General features: G+C 28.4%; 1 protein-coding gene across 2 annotated transcripts in view; it reads left to right on the top strand.

Annotated features, from left to right (window-relative positions):
- Positions 1-20220, top strand: part of LOC142324534 (integrin alpha-PS2-like) — a 97306-nt gene extending 77086 nt beyond the window's left edge. For both annotated transcript variants that reach the window (XM_075365372.1, XM_075365373.1), the window contains 5 exons: positions 642-796; positions 2706-2800; positions 12078-12311; positions 14932-15159; positions 19932-20220. In XM_075365372.1, the coding sequence (XP_075221487.1) occupies positions 642-796; positions 2706-2800; positions 12078-12311; positions 14932-15159; positions 19932-20108 (889 nt within the window). In that variant the 3' untranslated portion in view covers positions 20109-20220. The remainder of the gene's footprint in view (positions 1-641; positions 797-2705; positions 2801-12077; positions 12312-14931; positions 15160-19931) is intronic.
- The last annotated feature ends 359 nt before the right edge of the window (positions 20221-20579 follow it).

Genomic DNA, 20579 nt, shown 5'->3' with positions numbered 1-20579 from the left:
TTTTTTCTAGTACTTATGTCTCAACTAGATCCAACATTTGTTTATTACTGTAAAAACATTATCTCAACGTGATACCTGGAGAGAAAGACAACAGTTTCTTACTTAAAGACCTACTATTACCAAAATGATGGTTAAGTATGTTTGATAAGTATATTTTTGTAAAAATCAACATGTTTCTTGTTGTGCAAACCAGTTTTTAATAAAATTACTTAGAGAATCAAATTTTAATTAGGAAAATATATTACGATATTCTTAGAATCCATAATAATATGACTGCCTACAAAATTTTAATAGCTCAAACCCATTTGTTAATCAAATAATCATTTTCTACACCAAATTAAATTAATAGGCTTAATGGAAATGAGCTGTAGTAAGTACATCACTTTACAACAAAAAAAAATTGTATATATTTCTACAAGCAAATTAAAACATGTTTGTAGTTATGCGATCTGATTACAGCCTTTATATACACTATGTAAAAGGTCTTTAGATACTGAAGTTTTTTCTAGTGTTTCTGTATGTTTTAATTTTTTTTAGTAAAATTACTTAGAGAATCAAATTTTAATTACGAAAATATATTATGATATTCTTAGTATCCATAATTTAATAATCTGAAAGAAGGATTTATGTATTCTTTGCAGGTCATCTTCTCTAAAAAAAACTACTAGCTCTTTAGTAGCTAAAGAATCCAATGTAAATAAAAATGAAATAATTCATGAATATATTATAAAGAATAAAGGACCATCAAATATAGTGGAAGCTGAAGTAAACTTCTTCTGGTCGTCGGCATTTAAAGGTAATAAAACTATTAAAGGTTTATAAAGCTAAAATATAAAGCACCCATTTTACATAGGAAACATAACATGTTTTCCTCCTTTTTTTCAAGTAAAAATATTTTAATTCTCCAGAAGTCTTGTAATAAAGTTTATCTCTCTGGAGAAATCCAGCCAGAGCCTTACTGAGATTTAAACTCCATAAGGAAATGTGAAAACCTAATGTTTACATTACGTAAAATGCATTTTTTTTAAATTGAAAAAAGTACATTTTTAAAGTATCAATTTGGTCAGTTTACAAGTAAGTGCTCCAGACTATGTTTTCTAATTAACTGTAGTGAATGAATTGTACTGCACAGAAAGTATGGATTTCTAAAAAGAATTTTATGCATATAAAACATTTTATACCCCATTAATGTTATACTAGGTTGATATTATATTAGTCAGTTACCCTGTCACTCTTTTCTTAATTTCTTCTATAATACACATGATCTCTAATTAATATTTTCTTAGTGCAAGCATTAACTCACAAATATTTTTTATTTCTATAAAAAGTAAATAAAATTGCTTGATCTTTTTGCTATAAAGGCATCCATTGAAGTAGCCTACCATAAACTAATTACTGGTTTATATGCCCTGACAAAAAATAATTAGAGGTTAATCTTTCATTACAGTTGCAATCATCTTAACTGTTATTAGGGTAAAAAAATTATTTTTAATTTGAGATATATGTCAAGAATGTGAAGAATAACCTGCTAGATTAGTCTAGTGGTTAAACTCGCCATTGTAAAATCAGCTGATTTTTTAACTCAAAGAGTTCTAAGATTCAATTATTTATAAAGGCAGTTGCTTTTATATGGATTTGAATGCTAGACTGAGGATACTGGTGTTCTTTGATGGATGGGTTACGGTTAACCATATATCTCAGAAATGGTAGACCCGAGTTTGTTCAAGACTTCACATTTACCAGTATATTTACATTTACATTACACTATACCTACAGCTACACAGGCCTGGCAAGCTGGTAGCAATGATTGCAATTGCTAATCTACATGCGTGCGCGCAAGTGCACATACACATGTACACATACACACACACATGCACAGAGAGAGGAGAGAGACAGACAGACCAGGAAATAACTGGTAAACTGGTTGGAGAAAACAAAATTTCATAATAAATTATTAGCTGTGCTGAACTATGAGATCTGATTAAATTTTTACTACTGGACCTACAAAATATATCGGATTCATGGAACAGTGTGATTATTTTACAGTGTATATGATAGCTCTAAAATTACTTAAATGAACAGCTTACTTTCAAATTACACAGAAATGATTCTTCCAAAGGAACCCATAGATATACCAGTAACTTTTGTTAATGACACCCTTCTTGAACATGTCATGAAATCCCTTATTGTGTAATCAAATAATGCATTAATTTATGTTACGTTTATTGATTTAATATATTAATGTTATCAAATTTTCTACGTTGGTAAATATCAGTTTCCAGAAGGTTCTTGATGCAAATCCCAATAAAGCTTCACATGCTGCAAAATTTATTTCTTCTCATAAAAAAAATAGGATTAGGGTAGTTGTAATAGGATGTAGGCATGTAGTTACCAGAGAGATAATAAATAACCAATCATGTAAATATTTTTCAAGTGTGTTAAAATCTTGGTTTTATGTATGATGTGTAAAATCCACACAGAGATGTTAGACACAAATGCAAATTTGTCATGCTGAGAAAATGCATTATTAGTAGCAAAGGCATTATTGTTCATAGTAAACAAAACTACTTAAAATTAAAAGAAAAATGTTGCTTTCAATACATTAAAATTTTATTACATATAATAACAATGTAACTTATGTAATAACTCTGTATAACCTTCTTATTTTTCATAAAATTTTTTTAATGTGAATTTACTTTTCTTAGATGGTAATCCTCTACTGAATTTACTGAAACAACCAGAGACTAAAGGTTATGTGATATGTGAACCTATTAAGAGTTTTGATGAAATAAAATTTAAGGTAAATTTGGTTAAGCCTAACATATAATATTGTTCTGAATTTTTTTGTAAATGTTTTAGTATCATACTAGGTATATGTTTTACTAGTTTTACATTGTGCCCTGACCTTAGTCGGATCCAAGTCAATTCATATATTAATATATTTTAATTAATTAGTTTTCTTTACTCCCAAACAATATATATGATGCTATTTGTCATGCATTGGTAGCTAGAATGTATGCTGTTGTAAATTTCATTAGACTTTCTTTTTTTTTTGTAATTCTGTAATCACTTGCTAGAGTATGCATACTATCAAAATTGTATGATCTGAATTTAGTTTATTGTTTTATAACAACAAATGATGAATTCATTTATAATAAATGTTAAAGAGTTATCTCTGTATCTGATTTTGTCAACCATAATGTATCATGCAATGTACAGCTCCATGAATATGGGGAGTGAACAATAGTATGCGTGATGTCATCAAGCATAATGACATTCAGCAAGTAGTAGTGTATTTGTGAAAACATGTTAGTTATGTATAGTTGTATTTTATATAACTGTTAGCTTTCATATATTACAATATAATGCTGTTAGTTTTTTGCTCTTCAGTGAAATTTATTCTCAATCAACCGAATTTTGTTGTAATTATTATTGTTAACTTATTCTGCTTCAGTTTTTAGCAAGTGAGTGTTTACATGTGTTATGTCAATGTTTTCATTTAATATTTATTAAGTTTTTGATTTTATGAATTTTTTGAGTACAAGCAATGGTTACCAGCCTGAATCAAGTATGCCATCTAAAAAAAAAGAAGCTTCCGTTCATAGTGAAGCTCAACAGTTAATTAGTTAGTTATTATAGAGCAGGAAATTGGCTGATTTTATGGCATGCAAGCAGTAAATCTTGGTTTATGGAAGGTGCATGGACAAATGAGCAGTAAAAATTTTGAAAAATGGGTGAGAGAAGAGCTTGTATTAAAACTTTCTGGGTCATCAGTTATTATCATGGACAATACACCATATGATTCGTTATTAGCTGAAAAAGTTCCCACAAAATATTCAACAAAGAAAAACATATGAATTTTAGAAAAAACAGTGGCATTTTTTATTATGTAACTATCAGAAAAAACAATTAATTTATCTTTTATCAATTTATAAACTGAAAGATTAATTTTACGTAATCAACCAGTATATTAATAGTTTAGGTCATTTCAATCGGTTGTTCGATTTCCATGTATGTGCGACTTAACCAATTGAACTAATCTGGATCTAAATTAAAAACTATGTAAGAGAAAGAAATTGTGACAGAATCCTCAGCTTAAATCAGTTAGAGGAACTTGCAAAAGAAGCTATTGCAAATGTTACATTGAATGACTGAAATATATATTATAATAAAATAGAATAAATAAAATATGATTACTGGAAAAATGAAGGCATAGATTCTGATGTAACTGATGAATTTATTATATTACTTGGTAATGAAAGTGATAATGACCAGTGATGATGAAGCATGTGAAAACTGTAATGATTCTGATGAAGCTAATGATTTAGCTACACATTTAAATTAAATTATAAGTATCAGATTTTTGTACAACTTTTAAGATAAATTTTAATCAGTCATTTAAAATTAATTCTGTAATTTTATTTTAACATAAAATTAAAACAAAAATTAACCAAATTAACAAAAAATTCTCAAATATTTGTGCTCATGTACAAAAATAATTATTAAGTATTTATTTTAAGTGTTGTGAAGAACATAACAGATGCTATTTTGATTTGTATATAGTAACTGCCATCCTCACCCCGCCTACTCACTCAATCCTGTCGACCAAATTCACAGAGTTGATTGTCAGATAATAAATGTTTTTTCTGGATTTCTAGCTGTAAATTTCTATGAAGAACTTATATGTAGTAAGCAAGCTGAGGTAAGGTAGTTGTGTGTAGAAATAGTTTTTTATCATAAATCTTTAGTGAAAGATTATTATTAGCAGTATGGAATTTTACATGATTTTTTACTAGTTAACTTATAAACTACACAATTTGTTCTAAATATACCTTTTTACAATAACATGTCAGCAGAATAATGTTATTGTAAAAAGATATATTTAGAACAAATTGTGTAGTTTATATAAGTTAACTAGTAAAATTCCATACTGCTAATAATAAACAAAAAAAATTTAGAAAAGTTTACAAAAAGCAGTATAAATGTATACATTACACCTATAAATTTTTGAGAAATTTTTCTAATTTTTGTTTATTATTCAAAATATTTTTCCTCAAACATATTATACAGATACACATCCCAACGGATACATGCACACACAGCCAAGTATAATTGTTCATTCAGTGAGCTCAATATGGTAAATGATAGTAATCAGCATCCTGTTGACCATAATGCTCTGTTCACTGGGATTTTTTTTACCAAGAGTGTTGTTCTTTATTAAATATATAAAGAAAGAAATAATTGGGAATTCAAAAGTCTTTGCACAGTATCATTCATTTCAACAATAGGAAAAACAATGTATTGGCAGGACATAAGTTTGTCCTATTTATAACTTGACTGCTACAGATTTTGAAAAAATATGATAAAATATCAATAAACAGTTTGAAACAAACAGTATAAATATTATGCTGATGAAGTAGGGTTGTAATGATACTAATTATCCGACAAGACCCTTGCAAAAGTTACATGTACTGATACAATTAATTTGTTGAATGTTATGCATGAATAGAGTTTGTATTCACAATAGTAAACTGTTGAAGTACTATATAAAATGTTTAAACAACTATTCAAATGGGTACTTTTCAAGAAGATGATCGCAGCCGATCTGTAGTTAGTCAGTTAGTTGTTGGATGGCCCCATGAGAAAATAAATAAATAAAAATTATATTTAACTTTATTTAATAAATAAATGTAATTATAAATATAATCTAACCAAACTTAACCTACGCTCGCTAACCTTGATTAGCCAGCGAAGGTTAAGTTTGATTAGATTGTATTTATACTTTTAGATTTATTAAGTTATTTATATAAATTTATTATACAGTGTACCTTGAATTTACGTGGGTGTTAGGTTCCGGAAAATTTCCGCGTATAATGAAATCGGGTAAATTGAGGCTCACATTTAATGTAGAAATACAGGTTAGGTTATTGTTAAGTTATACAGTAAATGATATTTCCTCAAAAAATACTACCTTATTTTACTATTTTATTATAACGGTCTCATTGTATTATTTTAATGATTACAGTACAATGTATGTTTTTAAAAATAAAAAATGTGTAATATTTATTTTCTTCTTTGAGTGGCGCCATCTAACTGACTAACTACAGATCGGTGCGGGCATCTTCTTAAAAAGTACCTAAAATTTTCAACAAGGCTTCTCTGAAAGGGTCGGATGTTGAAATTTTATAGAATTTGATGAATAATAATATTCAGTCTGATATGTAACAATATTTAATCTCCTTTGTTTAGATTTGGCTTAAACTACAAAAAAAAACCGTTTTGTAAAGTTTAACTAGAAGTAGTTTACATAGTCTGTTTAAAAGTTTCATAAAAACAATATTTCATATTGTTAAAATATAATTATATGATTTATATTTATGTACTGTGTTCAAGCATTTTCAAATCCTTGTCAAGAAACAAATACAAAAAAAAATAAATTTATTTAAAAAATATAGTTTGTGCTGAATGTAATAATGTGGTTTGTTCAAAAAGTACCCAACAATAACATGAAAGGAAAATAATTTTCATAGTAACTCATTTATATTGTTTCCTTCACCCTTGGAGTTTGGTGACTTCCACTATGATAACTGTTCTGGATTGTATCTGTACATTTAAAATTCATCTCCCTTTATCACAGCATTAAAAGAAATTACATCATTATTAGCACACTCCAGCATGTCCTACACAACATCAAAACAATTTTTTCAAAATTTTTATACTAGAGAAAGTAGCCTTTGATATAAATTTTGCAGCCAGTCCATATATATCCAGTCATCTGTTAAAATAATTTATATGGAACCATTGTTAATCCCACTGTTATTTGCACTTTCTTAGATGGTCAGGTAATTTTTCATTATCAAACTTCCCGTGTTGTAATGACACTTAGATTTGAACTTTTCAATGGCTTATCACTCTCAGTTGAAGTTTACTCGTTTTGAAAAACTTAAAACATTTTTTCAAACATCCACATCCATTTAAATAGATATGATTTTTCCCATTTCATACTCCATGTTTGCAGAATATACTTATACATAGATATGTAGAAGTTGATATAATATGGGAGGTTTATTTGTATATTGGTTAGATATGTTCATTTCTCACTAAACCCTTTGCTTATCCTCAATTTCTTCTTCCCTAGGATGCTCTGTAAATTTTGACTAGATGCCCCTGGATCAGTTCTAAGGATGGAAGAACTTGTACTATTGCATCCTTAGCATTTTAATGATCTGGAGATGGACAGATTTTCTTATGGACTGTTTAGATATATTACCACTGACTAAACAAAAAGCCCCAAGTGTGGCAGAGATTATTAGTAAAGTTGGACCTCTTAAAGAATTTCATACATGTATACAAACCACAGAAAAATACCAGTCAAATGTATAAGTACCATTCTTTGTATTTAAAAAGGTTTTCATTATTAAAGAATCAATTTTTTCTTTTATTGCAAGTACTAACAAAATGTTACAAAAATGTGTATTTATAGTAATATAAGCTTTATAAATAAAACAGCCTCTGTTTTTTCAACATTTTTAACATTAAATAAGAATAATGTGAGTAATTGTATTAGCAAATTGCAGTTCGTGGATGAATATTAGAAATAGGAAAAATGTTATTTAAAGGTTGTATGCAGAGTAGTGTTTTAGGATCCCTGCTCTGGGTTGTTGACTTCGATTCTTTGATGTGGTTGAGGTTATCCAGTGGATGTTGAGTCATTGCATATGTGGATGATGAGTTTTTGCTGATTAAAGGAGATTCAAGTAATGAGATCAAATTCAGAGCAACCCAGGCTTGCAAGATACTCCTGTTGTGGAGTTTGCAACATAAGATGGTGTTTAGCCCCCAGAGAAAACAACGATGATGGTGCTCAAGGGCAGACTAGCTGTTACATGATGACCTCGTGTATCAATGGTAGGTCATTGAATTAGGTCCCTTCAATTCAATTTACTCAAAGTCCTCTTGATTTACTTAAAAGTCAAGAAACTGATTCACAAATTTAATAACCCTCTAATGAAAATATACCCTTTCTCTCTCTGCTCTGGTTAGATATAGGAAAAGTTTTGTGTGAAACCTTTTGTGATAGAGGAAGCCATGGGGATAGCACTTCCACAAATCAGTTAATTTGATAGTTGAAGGTTGTAAGTTATGGTAGGTGGTTGCAGTTGGGAGGCCATACAAAGGCAATAGTAGATTGTGTAAATATACTGATGGAAATGTCTGCTGAGGTATTTGCACAGGTGGCATCCTGACAGAGGCCAGACTGATGATTGAGTTGTGTTATCAGGTTTAGAGGGTTTAAAAGACAACCTATGGTAAAGTCCATCAGGGCTAAGAATGGAGAGAGTGGTGTGGTGACTGGGATCATGAGAAGGTAGGTCTTCCCCTATGGAAGTCAGGATATTACGTGCTGCAACAGGGAGATACATTACAGTGTTTAACAGGGTTGCTAGAGGCAGAGAGTTAAACCTCTTTTTCAACTTTGTAAACTGAATTCAAAGTCATTATTGCTGATCAGAATTAATTTTAGAATATATACTACTTCTGGAAACCCGCCAGATTAGTCTAGAGGTTAAACTTGTCTAGTTGGTAATGTGGTTAAAATCAGCTGATTTTTGAAGTCGACAGTTTGAAGCTTCAAGTCCTTGTAAAGGCAGTTACTTTTGTATAGATTTGAATGCTAGATTGTGGATACTAGTATTCTTTGATGGTTGAGTTTAAATTAACTACATGTCTCAGAAGTGGCCGACCTGAATCTGTTCCAGATTATATGTTTACTGGTAAATTTACATTGCAGCTATGTCAGGCCTGACAAGCCAGTAGCAGTAACTGCATTTGCCTACACACACACACACACACACACACACACACACACACACACACACACACACACACACACACACACACACACACACACACACACACACACACACACACACACACACACACACACACACACACACACACACACACACACACACACACACACACACACACACACACACACACACACACACACACACACACACACACAGACCCGGCAGTAGCTGGAAAACTGGTTAGAGAAAACAAACAAACAATACAGTTTTTAAAACTATAAAATTTTACTTGGAGTAATTTGTTTTTAGTAATTAAGTGCATTATTGTAATTTTAGTAACTCATAAGTACTCAATGGTATGTTTAAATATATTTTCTGATAACCTTCTTTTACCTTTTTATCGACTTTTTGAAGAAAAGCCCTGGTCAAGCATGGATTTTTTCATATACTACGAAATTCCATTTCCATATCCCACGTACAAGTGTGGAAAGCTTATATTAATGTCTAACGTTTTAAAAAAATGTTAAAAATATTTTAAACATTTAAAAAATATTACAATATTAAAATCAAATTAAATTAATGAAAAGTTGGTCTTCTTGCGCAAGATATTTTTATCTTATGTTAAGTACTAATAACATGATTTTAATATTTCAAAGGAAAATGAAATGTTTTACTTTATTAATTGAATAAATTTTTATATTTAAATAAATCCAAGAGCTTCTGTACTTTAAAAAGTGAAAAAGACATCAATTTAAAAAAAAAAAAATAATGGATATTCAAATAAAAAACTTTTATTATTTATTATTGATTATTAATAAAAATTAATTTTACAGAATTTTTTGTCTACAGTCATTTGAATGATTAGATTCCCTTCTCTCATTCCTTCCCATTCTGTACCAGTCTTTTAGATTCAGGATGTCTCACATCTTATCCAATTTAAAGATTTTTTCCTCAGGTACTACTTGTTTCATGCACTCTAATTTTTCTTTCTCTGAACTATTCTTTTTTTCTAATTTCTACAACCAAATTCATATGTATCCACCAGCTTAGTTCATTTTTTTATAAGATTCTTCTCAACGCTCTTCTTAATTCTTAATTTTGTACTCCAACAATTGATCTGATTTTCAAATCCCATAACACCATATTACAAAGTTTCTGTTCTTTGTTGTTCTTTTCTTATTTCTTTAATATCCATGTTTTGCTGCCATAAAGTAAAACTCTTCTTTCTAATATTTTTTAAGGATTTATTTCTGATTCTTTAATCCGTTTGTTTGTAGTATATCTCTTTGCTTCATGAATACTCTCCTGTTGTATGTAAATCTGCTTTTGATATTTTTTATGTTAATCTGCTTTACGTGCCTATTTTTCATAACTTACAGAATTTTACAACTCTTGTGCTATTGTATTCTCAATTTCTTCCTTTCTGCCTCATTTCATTCCTTGTTTTACTCTTGTTTTCTTTCAAACTGAATTCCATTTTCAGTAAGAAGTAAACTCATGTTTTTAACTCATTCCTTATTCATCCTAAATAATGTTATCATTAGTTAAATTTGTGTTTATATTTTTTGTCCGTGTACTAATAATTTGCTCTCCAATTTTTGTTTTAATTCCTATTCCTTCTTTTTTACACAAATTAAAAATGAAGGAAGCAAACCTCATCCACTCTGTACAGCAGCTTGCCTTTACCCATTTTATGTTCTTATTATAGCTGTGATTCCAACACATTGCACATGATGAAGTGCTTTTCAAGATATATGAATACCACTTACAGTTCATTTCTCTTCCAACAACCTAGAAATTAATCAGAGGATAAGACTTTCCTTTTTCTTGCTTGAGAATAAGATTTTATTTCCTTACTTTTTCTGAAAGCAAATTGGTGGTTACCTGCTAGACCCTTTACTTTTCATTCTATTCTTCCTTAAATTATTCTAGTTTAATAATTTAAAAGCATCAGAATTTACTGTATGATAAGTTCTTTATTTATCTACTACTGCTTTCTTTGGTACAGTAAAAATAATGCTTTTATTGAAATCTGAATATATTTCTCCAGTCTTGTAAACTTTACACATTAATGTGTTCAGCATATTCATTCCTACTTCTCTTAGACAGCCCAGTAACTCAGATGCTTTTGAAATCTTTCAGAAATTTTATCAAATCAGGAAGTGGTACAGAGTCCTCTGAAAAAAAAAATCATTAGCTGATTTTTCCTTCCTATGTTTTTTTATCAAATAAATTTTCCCTTTGTACAATTTACTGTGGCTACCGGTTAGTTCTTTCCTCTCTCCCTAACATGGTCTTTCAGATTTTTCCATTGCTATTTTTCCAAAATTTGTTCACAATACTTTTCTATAAGTTCTCTCTCATACACTCATATAACAACTGAATCTAAGCTCCCTCATATTAACTCCTACATTTCATAATTACTTTCTTTTTTAGATCATTGCATCTTTCTTTTGACCATTCTTCCTTTGCTATTTTGACTTCCTCTTAACTTCATTTTGCATATGTATATAATTTTCTGTTTTCATAATATTTTTCGTTTTTTACATTTTTTTCATATACCCACCAGTTTGAAGATATTTTTCATCTAATGTTTCTCTTCAAGACTTTCTTTTGCCTTAATTACTTACTTTGTCAAATTTATCCATGTTTCCCATTGAATCAATTTCTCCAATAATTATTTCTAGGCCAGCCGAACTTACCTAAAATAATCATTCTTAGCTTATTTATTTTTGGCCTCTATCTCCTTTGAAATGATAGCAGTACTTCTTTGCGCCTAAAATACTTCTGAAAGTGTTTCATGCATTACTTGAGATTCATTTTAATGTTTTTCCTTCTTTAGTGTTAATTCTTATACTCTTCAATTTCAAGATAATTTTTCTGAACCAGTTATAACATCAAGAAGATAAATTTTTAAAATTACTAATAGCTTACTTTCAAATTACCTGGAAATTTTTGCATCCAGTACTGTTTAACTTCTACAAAGTTGGACTATTTGTTTTTTTTTAATGTAATATGCCTATTTTTAAATCAAAAAATAACCAGTATTATCTGTTACAAGTAGAACATCTTTACATTTACCAACACACAGTGCACACAAACACAAGCACAATACAGTAATTGTTTGAATTTACGTTCACCAAATACAGTTTGATGATATTAATTTATCTCACAGGTTGACATGCTGATGTGTAATCTAAATATAATGATTAGAAGTTTTTTTTAAGTTTATTTATTAATAAATTTATTTTTTCTGTTTAACAGAAAAACAATATGTATCACATTGAAGATAATCAAATAGAAGCTGACGATGAAAAAGAACTTACTTTTTATTCTGAGAGTTATTTGAATACTAGCACCATTTCAAAGGGTTTGTACCCTATGATGTGTTCTAAAACCATCTGTTCTGCAATTACATGCTCTGTGCACAATTTAGATAATGATAAAGAAGCTACAATCGCTTTACATTTCTTTACTTCATCAAGTTTACTTTTGAAGGTATGGTACATAATAATTTATTCTAATCAGTTTTATAATGTAAAATATAAAATAAAAAAAATATATATTTTTTTAGCCATCATTTAATGATTCTTGATTTTATGATAATTTTTTAAAAATATTTAATTTTAAAAATATTTATATAACTTGCAAATAAACATGCATTTTTAGTCATTTATCTAAAGATGGTTTATATTTATTAATACTTTTGTCTTTTTAATTCTTTTTCTTATACCATTTATCAGAGTTCTTAGCATAAGTGTTGAATCATCTGATCAAGGATTAAAGGAGCAGAAAGAAATTTATATGTTTTCAAAGTAGGCTTTGTACTGTAATTAGAATTTAATAGAACACTGAAAACAAAAATAGTGAAATACAAATTGATGGTATACAACTCAATTACTATTTTATGTAGGAGAAGTAAGATTGAATACTGAAAAAGCTTTACATAAAATTTATTTATTAATACTTAATAAGTATGCAAAAGTATGGATCTTCATAAGGTGGCTTTTGGGTTCTATGGAGTTTAAGGCTCTTACTTAAATAAATGTTTAATAGGGTCATAATACAAAAGAAAAACAAATTATCCAAAAGGTTTAATATGTACATGGTAGGAAAAATTCCAATAATAGTATGAACTGAATAGATAGTAAAGTATTTTTAAACAAATTATTTAAGTAATATTTAATAATTCAAAATGGGGAAAAGTAATTAAGACTATTTTTCTTCATCACTGTTTGACCATTTTGAAGCAGCTGCATCCAAATATAGTCATTGTAATTGATCTTGCAAGACTTTACTCTTTTGATATACATTTGTATTCCTCAGACATTAAATTCAAAATATTTACTGAGACCCCTTGCCAACCCAAGCCTTCATTTGATTAAGATTGAAACTAATGATTTCTGATTATATAAATGATAACTAATTATTTTCTGACCTTTAAAAAAAAATAAATATACTGTTTCAACCATTCTTTTTCAAAACTTTAAAAAGTTTTGAAAAAGTTTATTTTCAAAATAAATAAAGATCTCAATCGTGCCACGGCCTCCTGCTGCCACCCCTTCTACAGTTCTCTTCAATTATAAAGTTCTAATGAGCCTTGAAATTAGCATACAATTAATATTTGAAAAAAGTAATTACTGGAGTTTACATTTATAAAATTAAACTTATTTTTATATAAGTCTTTCCATCAACATGTCTTATCATTTTAAAAAAATCCTGATGTGCACAAGCCCATTATTTTTGTCAGTTATGTTTTTTATCACACAATCACAGTACCAATTTTAATAAAATTTATGTGAATAATTACTCATAAGCTGATTAAAATATTCCATTACTTCTCCTTCTTCTTTCTTTCCTGATATGTACGTTGCAATCTGTTCAATTAGTGAAGAATAAGCACCCCCCCCCCCCCCATGGCCCAATGAGATGAGAATGATATGTATGACATGTAAATGAGGTGTAGTATTGGACAAACTCAGGCTAACCATTGCTGAGACATGTGGTTAATTGAACCCCAACCATCAAAGTACACTTGTATCCACTGTTTAGAATTAAAATCTGTTTAAAAGCAACAAAAATTTTCTAGGATTTGAAACTCATAACCTTCTGATTTCAAAAATCAGCTTTTAAGCAACCAATTTGCAACAAGTTAACCTCTAGACCAGCCTGGTGGCTCTGCAACTTTTAACATGAAATATTTGTGGGTGGGCATTCTTCTAATTATCATTGTTCAAGTGATCCTTCAATTTAATAATAAAAATTAAAAAGTTGTACCTTGTATCTATTTGGAGTTTTTAATTTTTTTTTAAGACAAATATAATTTGCAGCTTCTAAGGTGATGTTAAAGAATTAATCACTGCCTGGATAAACCTGGTTTTTTTGTTTCAAACTTTCTTTTACAGCCCTGATGATAAAGGTACCTTCAAAAATATTTAGGTAACTAACAAAGGTTCGTTTTTTATTTATAGATTAAATTTATAGGTGCAGGATAGGATTCCAATATATTTTTCTCTATCCACATATAATAAATATAAAATAAAAATATGTAGGCCTATTTTTTTTTATATAAATTTATATTTAATATTTTTTATATACATTTAACTTAATAAAGTAATGAAAAGTAAAAAATTCCTGACTGAACATACTTTTCCTTCATTCTTTATGTTTGTAAATGTTCATCACGCATATTAATAACAATCTGTGAAATGTATTATGATTATGATTACTGTTAGCCTACAGACATTTTATACTATCCATACGATAATATCAGTTTGTTGATTAATTAAATTAATTTAGTTGTATATTAATTCTGGATTTATTTGTAATATTTTCTATTAAACATTACAAAACAAACAAACATTATTTGATTTATTGTTATTTTCATTTCAATTATTAATAATCTTTATTATCAATAAGTGAATATTTTCTGGAAGTGAGTTTTTTGTTTTTTTGTGTATTAGGGACTAATTACAATATATATAAATATATCTATATATCTATATATATATATATATATATATATTCATATATAGTAAATTTAAATTTTCATTTTTTTTTTAATAATTATTATTTATTAAAATTAAACCTTTAATTAATTTCTATGTTTTTATTTTAGTTTCCGCTGAGTTCTGAAATAGAAGTTAGCTCAGTAGCTGTTGGGCATATCATAAAACTACCTTACAATGGTGAAATTAAGAACAGTTCTTTTAGTTATGAAATTAAAACTACCATTTATCAAATGCCACCGCCTCAGAAAATAAAAATTCCACCATTATGGATATATGTTCTCTCTGTTTTTACTGGTGTTGGAATAATCATCGCATTGGTTTATTTATTATATAAGGTTTGTATACATTATTTGACATCTTATCCAATTTGAAATTTGAGTCAAATTAAATTTCATTGACATTCAATTTCTTTTTTAAAGTGATGGATTAGGCATACGAACAAAATCCTTTCAACTGTGCCAAATATTTTCCCCGTATAAACACTAAACATGTGTATTTTTTATAGTCATCAAAATTTTTTTACATAAATTAGTACTTTTAATAATCAGTGTATGAGATTTAAAACAGCTTTGGACCTAAGATGCAAATAAAAAATAGGTCTGTTCATGTTTAGGCTTTGACATTTAAATTTACGTAAATGTTACTATTGACACAATATTTTTGCAGTATACAGTAATTAAATACCATAGACTATTTTTGAGTTATACACAGATTTATTTAATTTTTTCATATCATTTAGGTTATACTATTTGCACAAATTTTTTTTATAGTCAGCATCTGTTGAATTTTTGTTTGTAATTTGCAAATGAAACTGTCTCAGTACTACTCACTTTAGCATTGTTTCTTTATATATAAATATTTCTCATTTTTCTTACTGTAATGAATTATGTAAATCTCTGTACGTTGTAGCTTTTATTTAATTTATAAGTGGATGGAACATAATTTATTCATAACAGCATCTGTGAGTAAATTCTCTTAGTATGTATTTGTCTGATTAACAGTTTTATAATACTATGATCTAAATAAAGTACCATATTTTTAATATATTTCAAATATATCACTTAATGAATAGTATTAAATCCATCTTTTACACCATTACCTGTGTAGTACATAAAAAATCAATTATATTCAAGTTTTGTGAAAGCACTTTTATTAAAAAAAAAAACTGAAGTGAGATAACACTGATAATAAAAAAAAACATTTTTTTAATGTTTCTCTAAGTGTGATACCATTTCTTGAATTACTTTTTTGCGTACATTACAGATCTGTAAATACAATTTTTCTATCACCCTTAGTTTTAAGTAAATTACACTTAAAAAAAAATGAAGGGAAAATATAGTTAAAATCTGTAAAAGTTTTAATTTTGCATGGCCATACCTGTGTTAGAATGATTTCACTGATGCTTTTCTTTTATAAATAGCCTCAGGCACATCCTAAATTAATGTCCAACAGTAATCAGCTAGCATGTAAGTATTCCATTTCCCTTTATAGCGGCTTTCCATCACCGAAATGTCTTGGTGAAAACATTCACAGTGTTCGTCACTTATGTCTGAGGTTGTCTGGCAAAAAATCCAGATGTGAGTGGAGGAAATGTATTTTCAAAGATATATTACATCCCATAGCTAGGATGTCCTACTCGCAAAGAAAACACATGTACGTAGTATAGCCTAATTGCATGTCTAACAAAATAGCAATAACTTTCAAATCATCACATATGTACCAGCTATGTTTTTATAATTTATTTTTTCAAGAATGTCTTTCATCACATCATATGTCTTTCAAATTAATACCATAAGCAATTGATATCGAAGGATATTTGTTACCATTATGTAGTAGAACCACTTTTAAACTATACTAGGACGAATCTATGAAAAGAAGCCAGTCCTTAGGTTTATGAACTTGTCCAAAGTGCAACATAAGCTCATCAATATTTGTGCAATAAACCAAATTATTTTCATCAATAAAGTACTGAGTTCTTTTTGTTGGCTTCGAAAGTCTGAAATTTTTGTATTTTTTTGAAGTAAATTCCAACCTTGCAGTTTTGATCATAACAGTTCAGCTTAATTTTTGAAAAATTTAAATCCATAACCAAGTCATTTAATTCACCTTGTGATATAAGATGTGGCTTATTGGCAGATAATTCAAAATCAAAATCATTGTTGTCTCCTTCAGTACTGCCTGATACTTCATTGCTGCTTTTGAAACATATATTCACAGGTGGCTAAGGAACTGGAATAATTTCACTGTGAAGTACAGGCCTGATTGCAGATTGCAATGAAGGATATTTTACAGTATGTTTAGATTTTTTAGAAATTCCAGACACATTGTCTGGAATTTCTAAAAAATCGTCTAAAAATCGTCTAAAAAATTGTCTAAGTTTGCCAAACAATTTCACGGGACACGGTAATGATTATGATCCAAATAATTTTATTAATATCTTTAATATTCCAATGACTTTTATAAAACGAATATCTTAGAAAAATTCCACAACTACTTAAATAACAACAAATATCGACTAGATGTACTAATGTATGACTTATTTTATATAATATGATGATCGATTGTTATATTTATGGAAATTTTATTTTATTTTTATTTTAATCTACATCAAATTAATATGTGAAGTGAATACTTACATACAAGTTTATCAGATGTTCCTGAAGATGGAAAAATAACTTCCGAAAGCGCTAGAACATAATAATTAATTACATTGGTTAGTAAGAGGAATTATAATTTATATATTTTTATATTGTAATATATACCAACGGGCCATGCTAAATAAAATTATTCTAATACTTAACTTAACTTATCTTTTCTGGAATATTTATACTGGTATCCTCTTTATCTGTAGAACCAGACCAAAGTTGAAACGTTAGAATGATTAACAGAGTCCTTACATTTTTCCACAAATTCCTACCCAGGTCCGGTAATTCTTCTCATTGAACAACATCTGTTGAGGTGTGCCAGGGGTAATATTACAAAGAACAATTGTTAAAGAGACCTGTTACCTTTAGTAAAAGGATTTTTTGGCCTCCTTCTGGATTCTCCCATTATTATATTTTCAACTACTTTCTTAATTGGCAGGAATCCGTTTCTCAGGTTCGTTATACCAGTCTTGTTACACTATTATTATTTTTGTACTATATTTAATGTATTAGAATATTACATCCATGTAATAATTTCACTGAATTACAATCACTGGTAGGTTTATTTTATGAAAAGTTAGGAGTGTATCTTACAGTCGTATAACCTGTTCAATGTTTGACTAATATTCCTCTCACCATATTTATTGAAGATAACTCTCCCAAAAACATTGAACATTGTCCTCAAAGGATTAAGTTAAATTAGATTAAAAAATTATAGAGATTATAATGTTTATGTTATTGTTTGTCAATTGTCAAATTGGATATCAAGAAACTTTTTATGATGTGAACATATGAAAGAAAATAGTAATGGTGTTACATTGCTAACATTACCACTAATGAAGGATGGATGGCTCCTTTTACTATTAAAACTAATATTACAGTTTTGCCTGATTAATAAAATTATCACAGTCAGCTATTCTCTTAGAATCTGTCTAGCACAGGATATCAGATGACTCATAGCTTAATTTCTTACTATTTTTACTTTATATCATAAAACTATCTTTACCCCTAAAAATAAATTTTAATCCAAATGAAGGATCATGCTATAACTGTCTGAAGTACAACTGCAGAATTTAACAATTAGAGATATGATTTACATTGTCCTATCACATAATATTTATAGCAATCAATTTTTGCTACTATGTGAGGATTTACAGGTGGTGTTAATTTTGTTTCTTCCTCAATGGCAGTTCTCAGCCACCCTCATTATCAACTGATACAGCTCTCTGAACTTCTACAGTACATGTGTAATCGCCACATATGACATGATTTCTATGAGAATTTTGCTGATTAAAACAGTCTCGGACTTCATATGAACTTTTTCCTGGACGTCAGAATGATCTTTAATGATTCCTTTAAAATTTGATATATTCCAGTATTGTTTTCTTATACGTGTAAAAGAAGATATTGATTAAATTTATTCCCATAAAACTAACAAATTAAAATAACAATGAAAATAAATGTACCACCAAATACCTTCTGAACTCTAGTCATATCTCAAATCATCAAATTTTCATTAATAAAGATTTTAACTGAATTCAGGTCGTTGATCAATCGATCAACCCATACAGTAAATAATTTTGTGTTGTCCTAAAGTGGTATAGCGGCATGTTTCATTTAATCCAGTTTTGCCCCGCAGAAGTCAATTGAATTTTAAAAAGGAATAAAGTAACTTATTTTCTAACATTATGTTTATACTGACCACTTACTCTGATATCTTAAAATTCAAAATCAGGTGCAGTGTTCAGTATTTTTTTTAAATTTATTTTTGCCACATCTTAATGAAATTTTAAACTTTCAGAGGCTTTATCTTGTTTTAAAAAGAGTGAATTCCATCACTTTGACACCTAAGATCTATTTAAATATAGATTTATTAAACAGAGATTAAAGCCTACTGAATTCTGAAAAGAATTTTTTTTGTAAAATCTTCAGGAATAGTTGTTCCTCTCTCTGTTTGTAACAATTTTATTTTATAAATAATGCTGTTGAAAGGTTTAAGAAAAAATCTTTCTTCAAAAGCAGAAAAAAAAATCAGTAAATTTATTACTTCTTTTTCTGGAGAGTAAATTTTTACTACTTTTTCTGGAGAATTGATAGAAGAGGTTCTGATGGTTTTTTTTGTTGTAAAAACTAAGTTATGTTTATGCTGAAGTAGAAAATAAACAGCCATGGTATTAATCTGTTTTATAATAAAGAATTCAGTAAACAACACTTCAGCTGAAGAAGCTTTAATTCTTGTAACTAGTTCATTAATTAAGGTGAATTGTGAGTAGGTTATATGTTTTGGTAATACATAATAAAAATGAATGGAAGTGCAATTTATCTCTAGAACATGCTTGTACATAGAACATTTACTCTCATGAAATTTCTGTTCATTCATATCTTTAAAAGTACATTATTTTAAATCATTTTAATTATTAAATTTTACTATACATTTAAATTTAAGTTTTAAATATTTTTAGGTTGGTTTCTTCAAACGTAATCGACCCCAGTCAGAATCACCACAAAACACCATAGAAAAGGAGGTTGCCAATAAAAATGAAGAGAATGCTAGATCATCTAATTTTAATTTACCTCATAATCCTGAAAACAAAAATGAAGTATGTTGCAATAATGAAAATTATGTTCATTTAGAGTGATGATTTGATGTTAAGGACTGCAACTATTAGAACAGATAATCTCTAAGAATTATATTGTAAATGATGAAAGTTAAAAATTAATTAAACTATTTTTTATAAAAAAATATATAAATTATTTTATTTTCTGAAATAAACCTGCGTTAATATGACCTATTAGAATATTAATACAAGACTATACAAAATCATTGATAACTGAAAGTCAATATCTATCTAAAAAAAAGTGTTAATCTTTGTCTATCCCTTAGGTTTATTAATCTTCAATAAATTTTAAAAGGTTACAACAGTTACTTTTTATAAAATTATAATTATATTTATAAAAACGTTCATTTGTTTTTAATATTCAATCTTTCATGGTCTTAAATGGCTAGCTAGGTGAAAAGCAGAGCAGAGAGACTGGTCGTAATCCTTTCTCTACAAATCTGGTGAGGACTATTACTGCCTAATCACATCCTGCTCCCCACCAGCAAAATA

The sequence above is a fragment of the Lycorma delicatula genome, chromosome 5 (assembly GCF_047948215.1).
Source record: "Lycorma delicatula isolate Av1 chromosome 5, ASM4794821v1, whole genome shotgun sequence".
NCBI lineage: Eukaryota > Metazoa > Arthropoda > Insecta > Hemiptera > Fulgoridae > Lycorma > Lycorma delicatula.
Note: the sequence above shows the minus strand (reverse complement) of the source record. Positions and strands in the feature narration are given on the sequence as shown.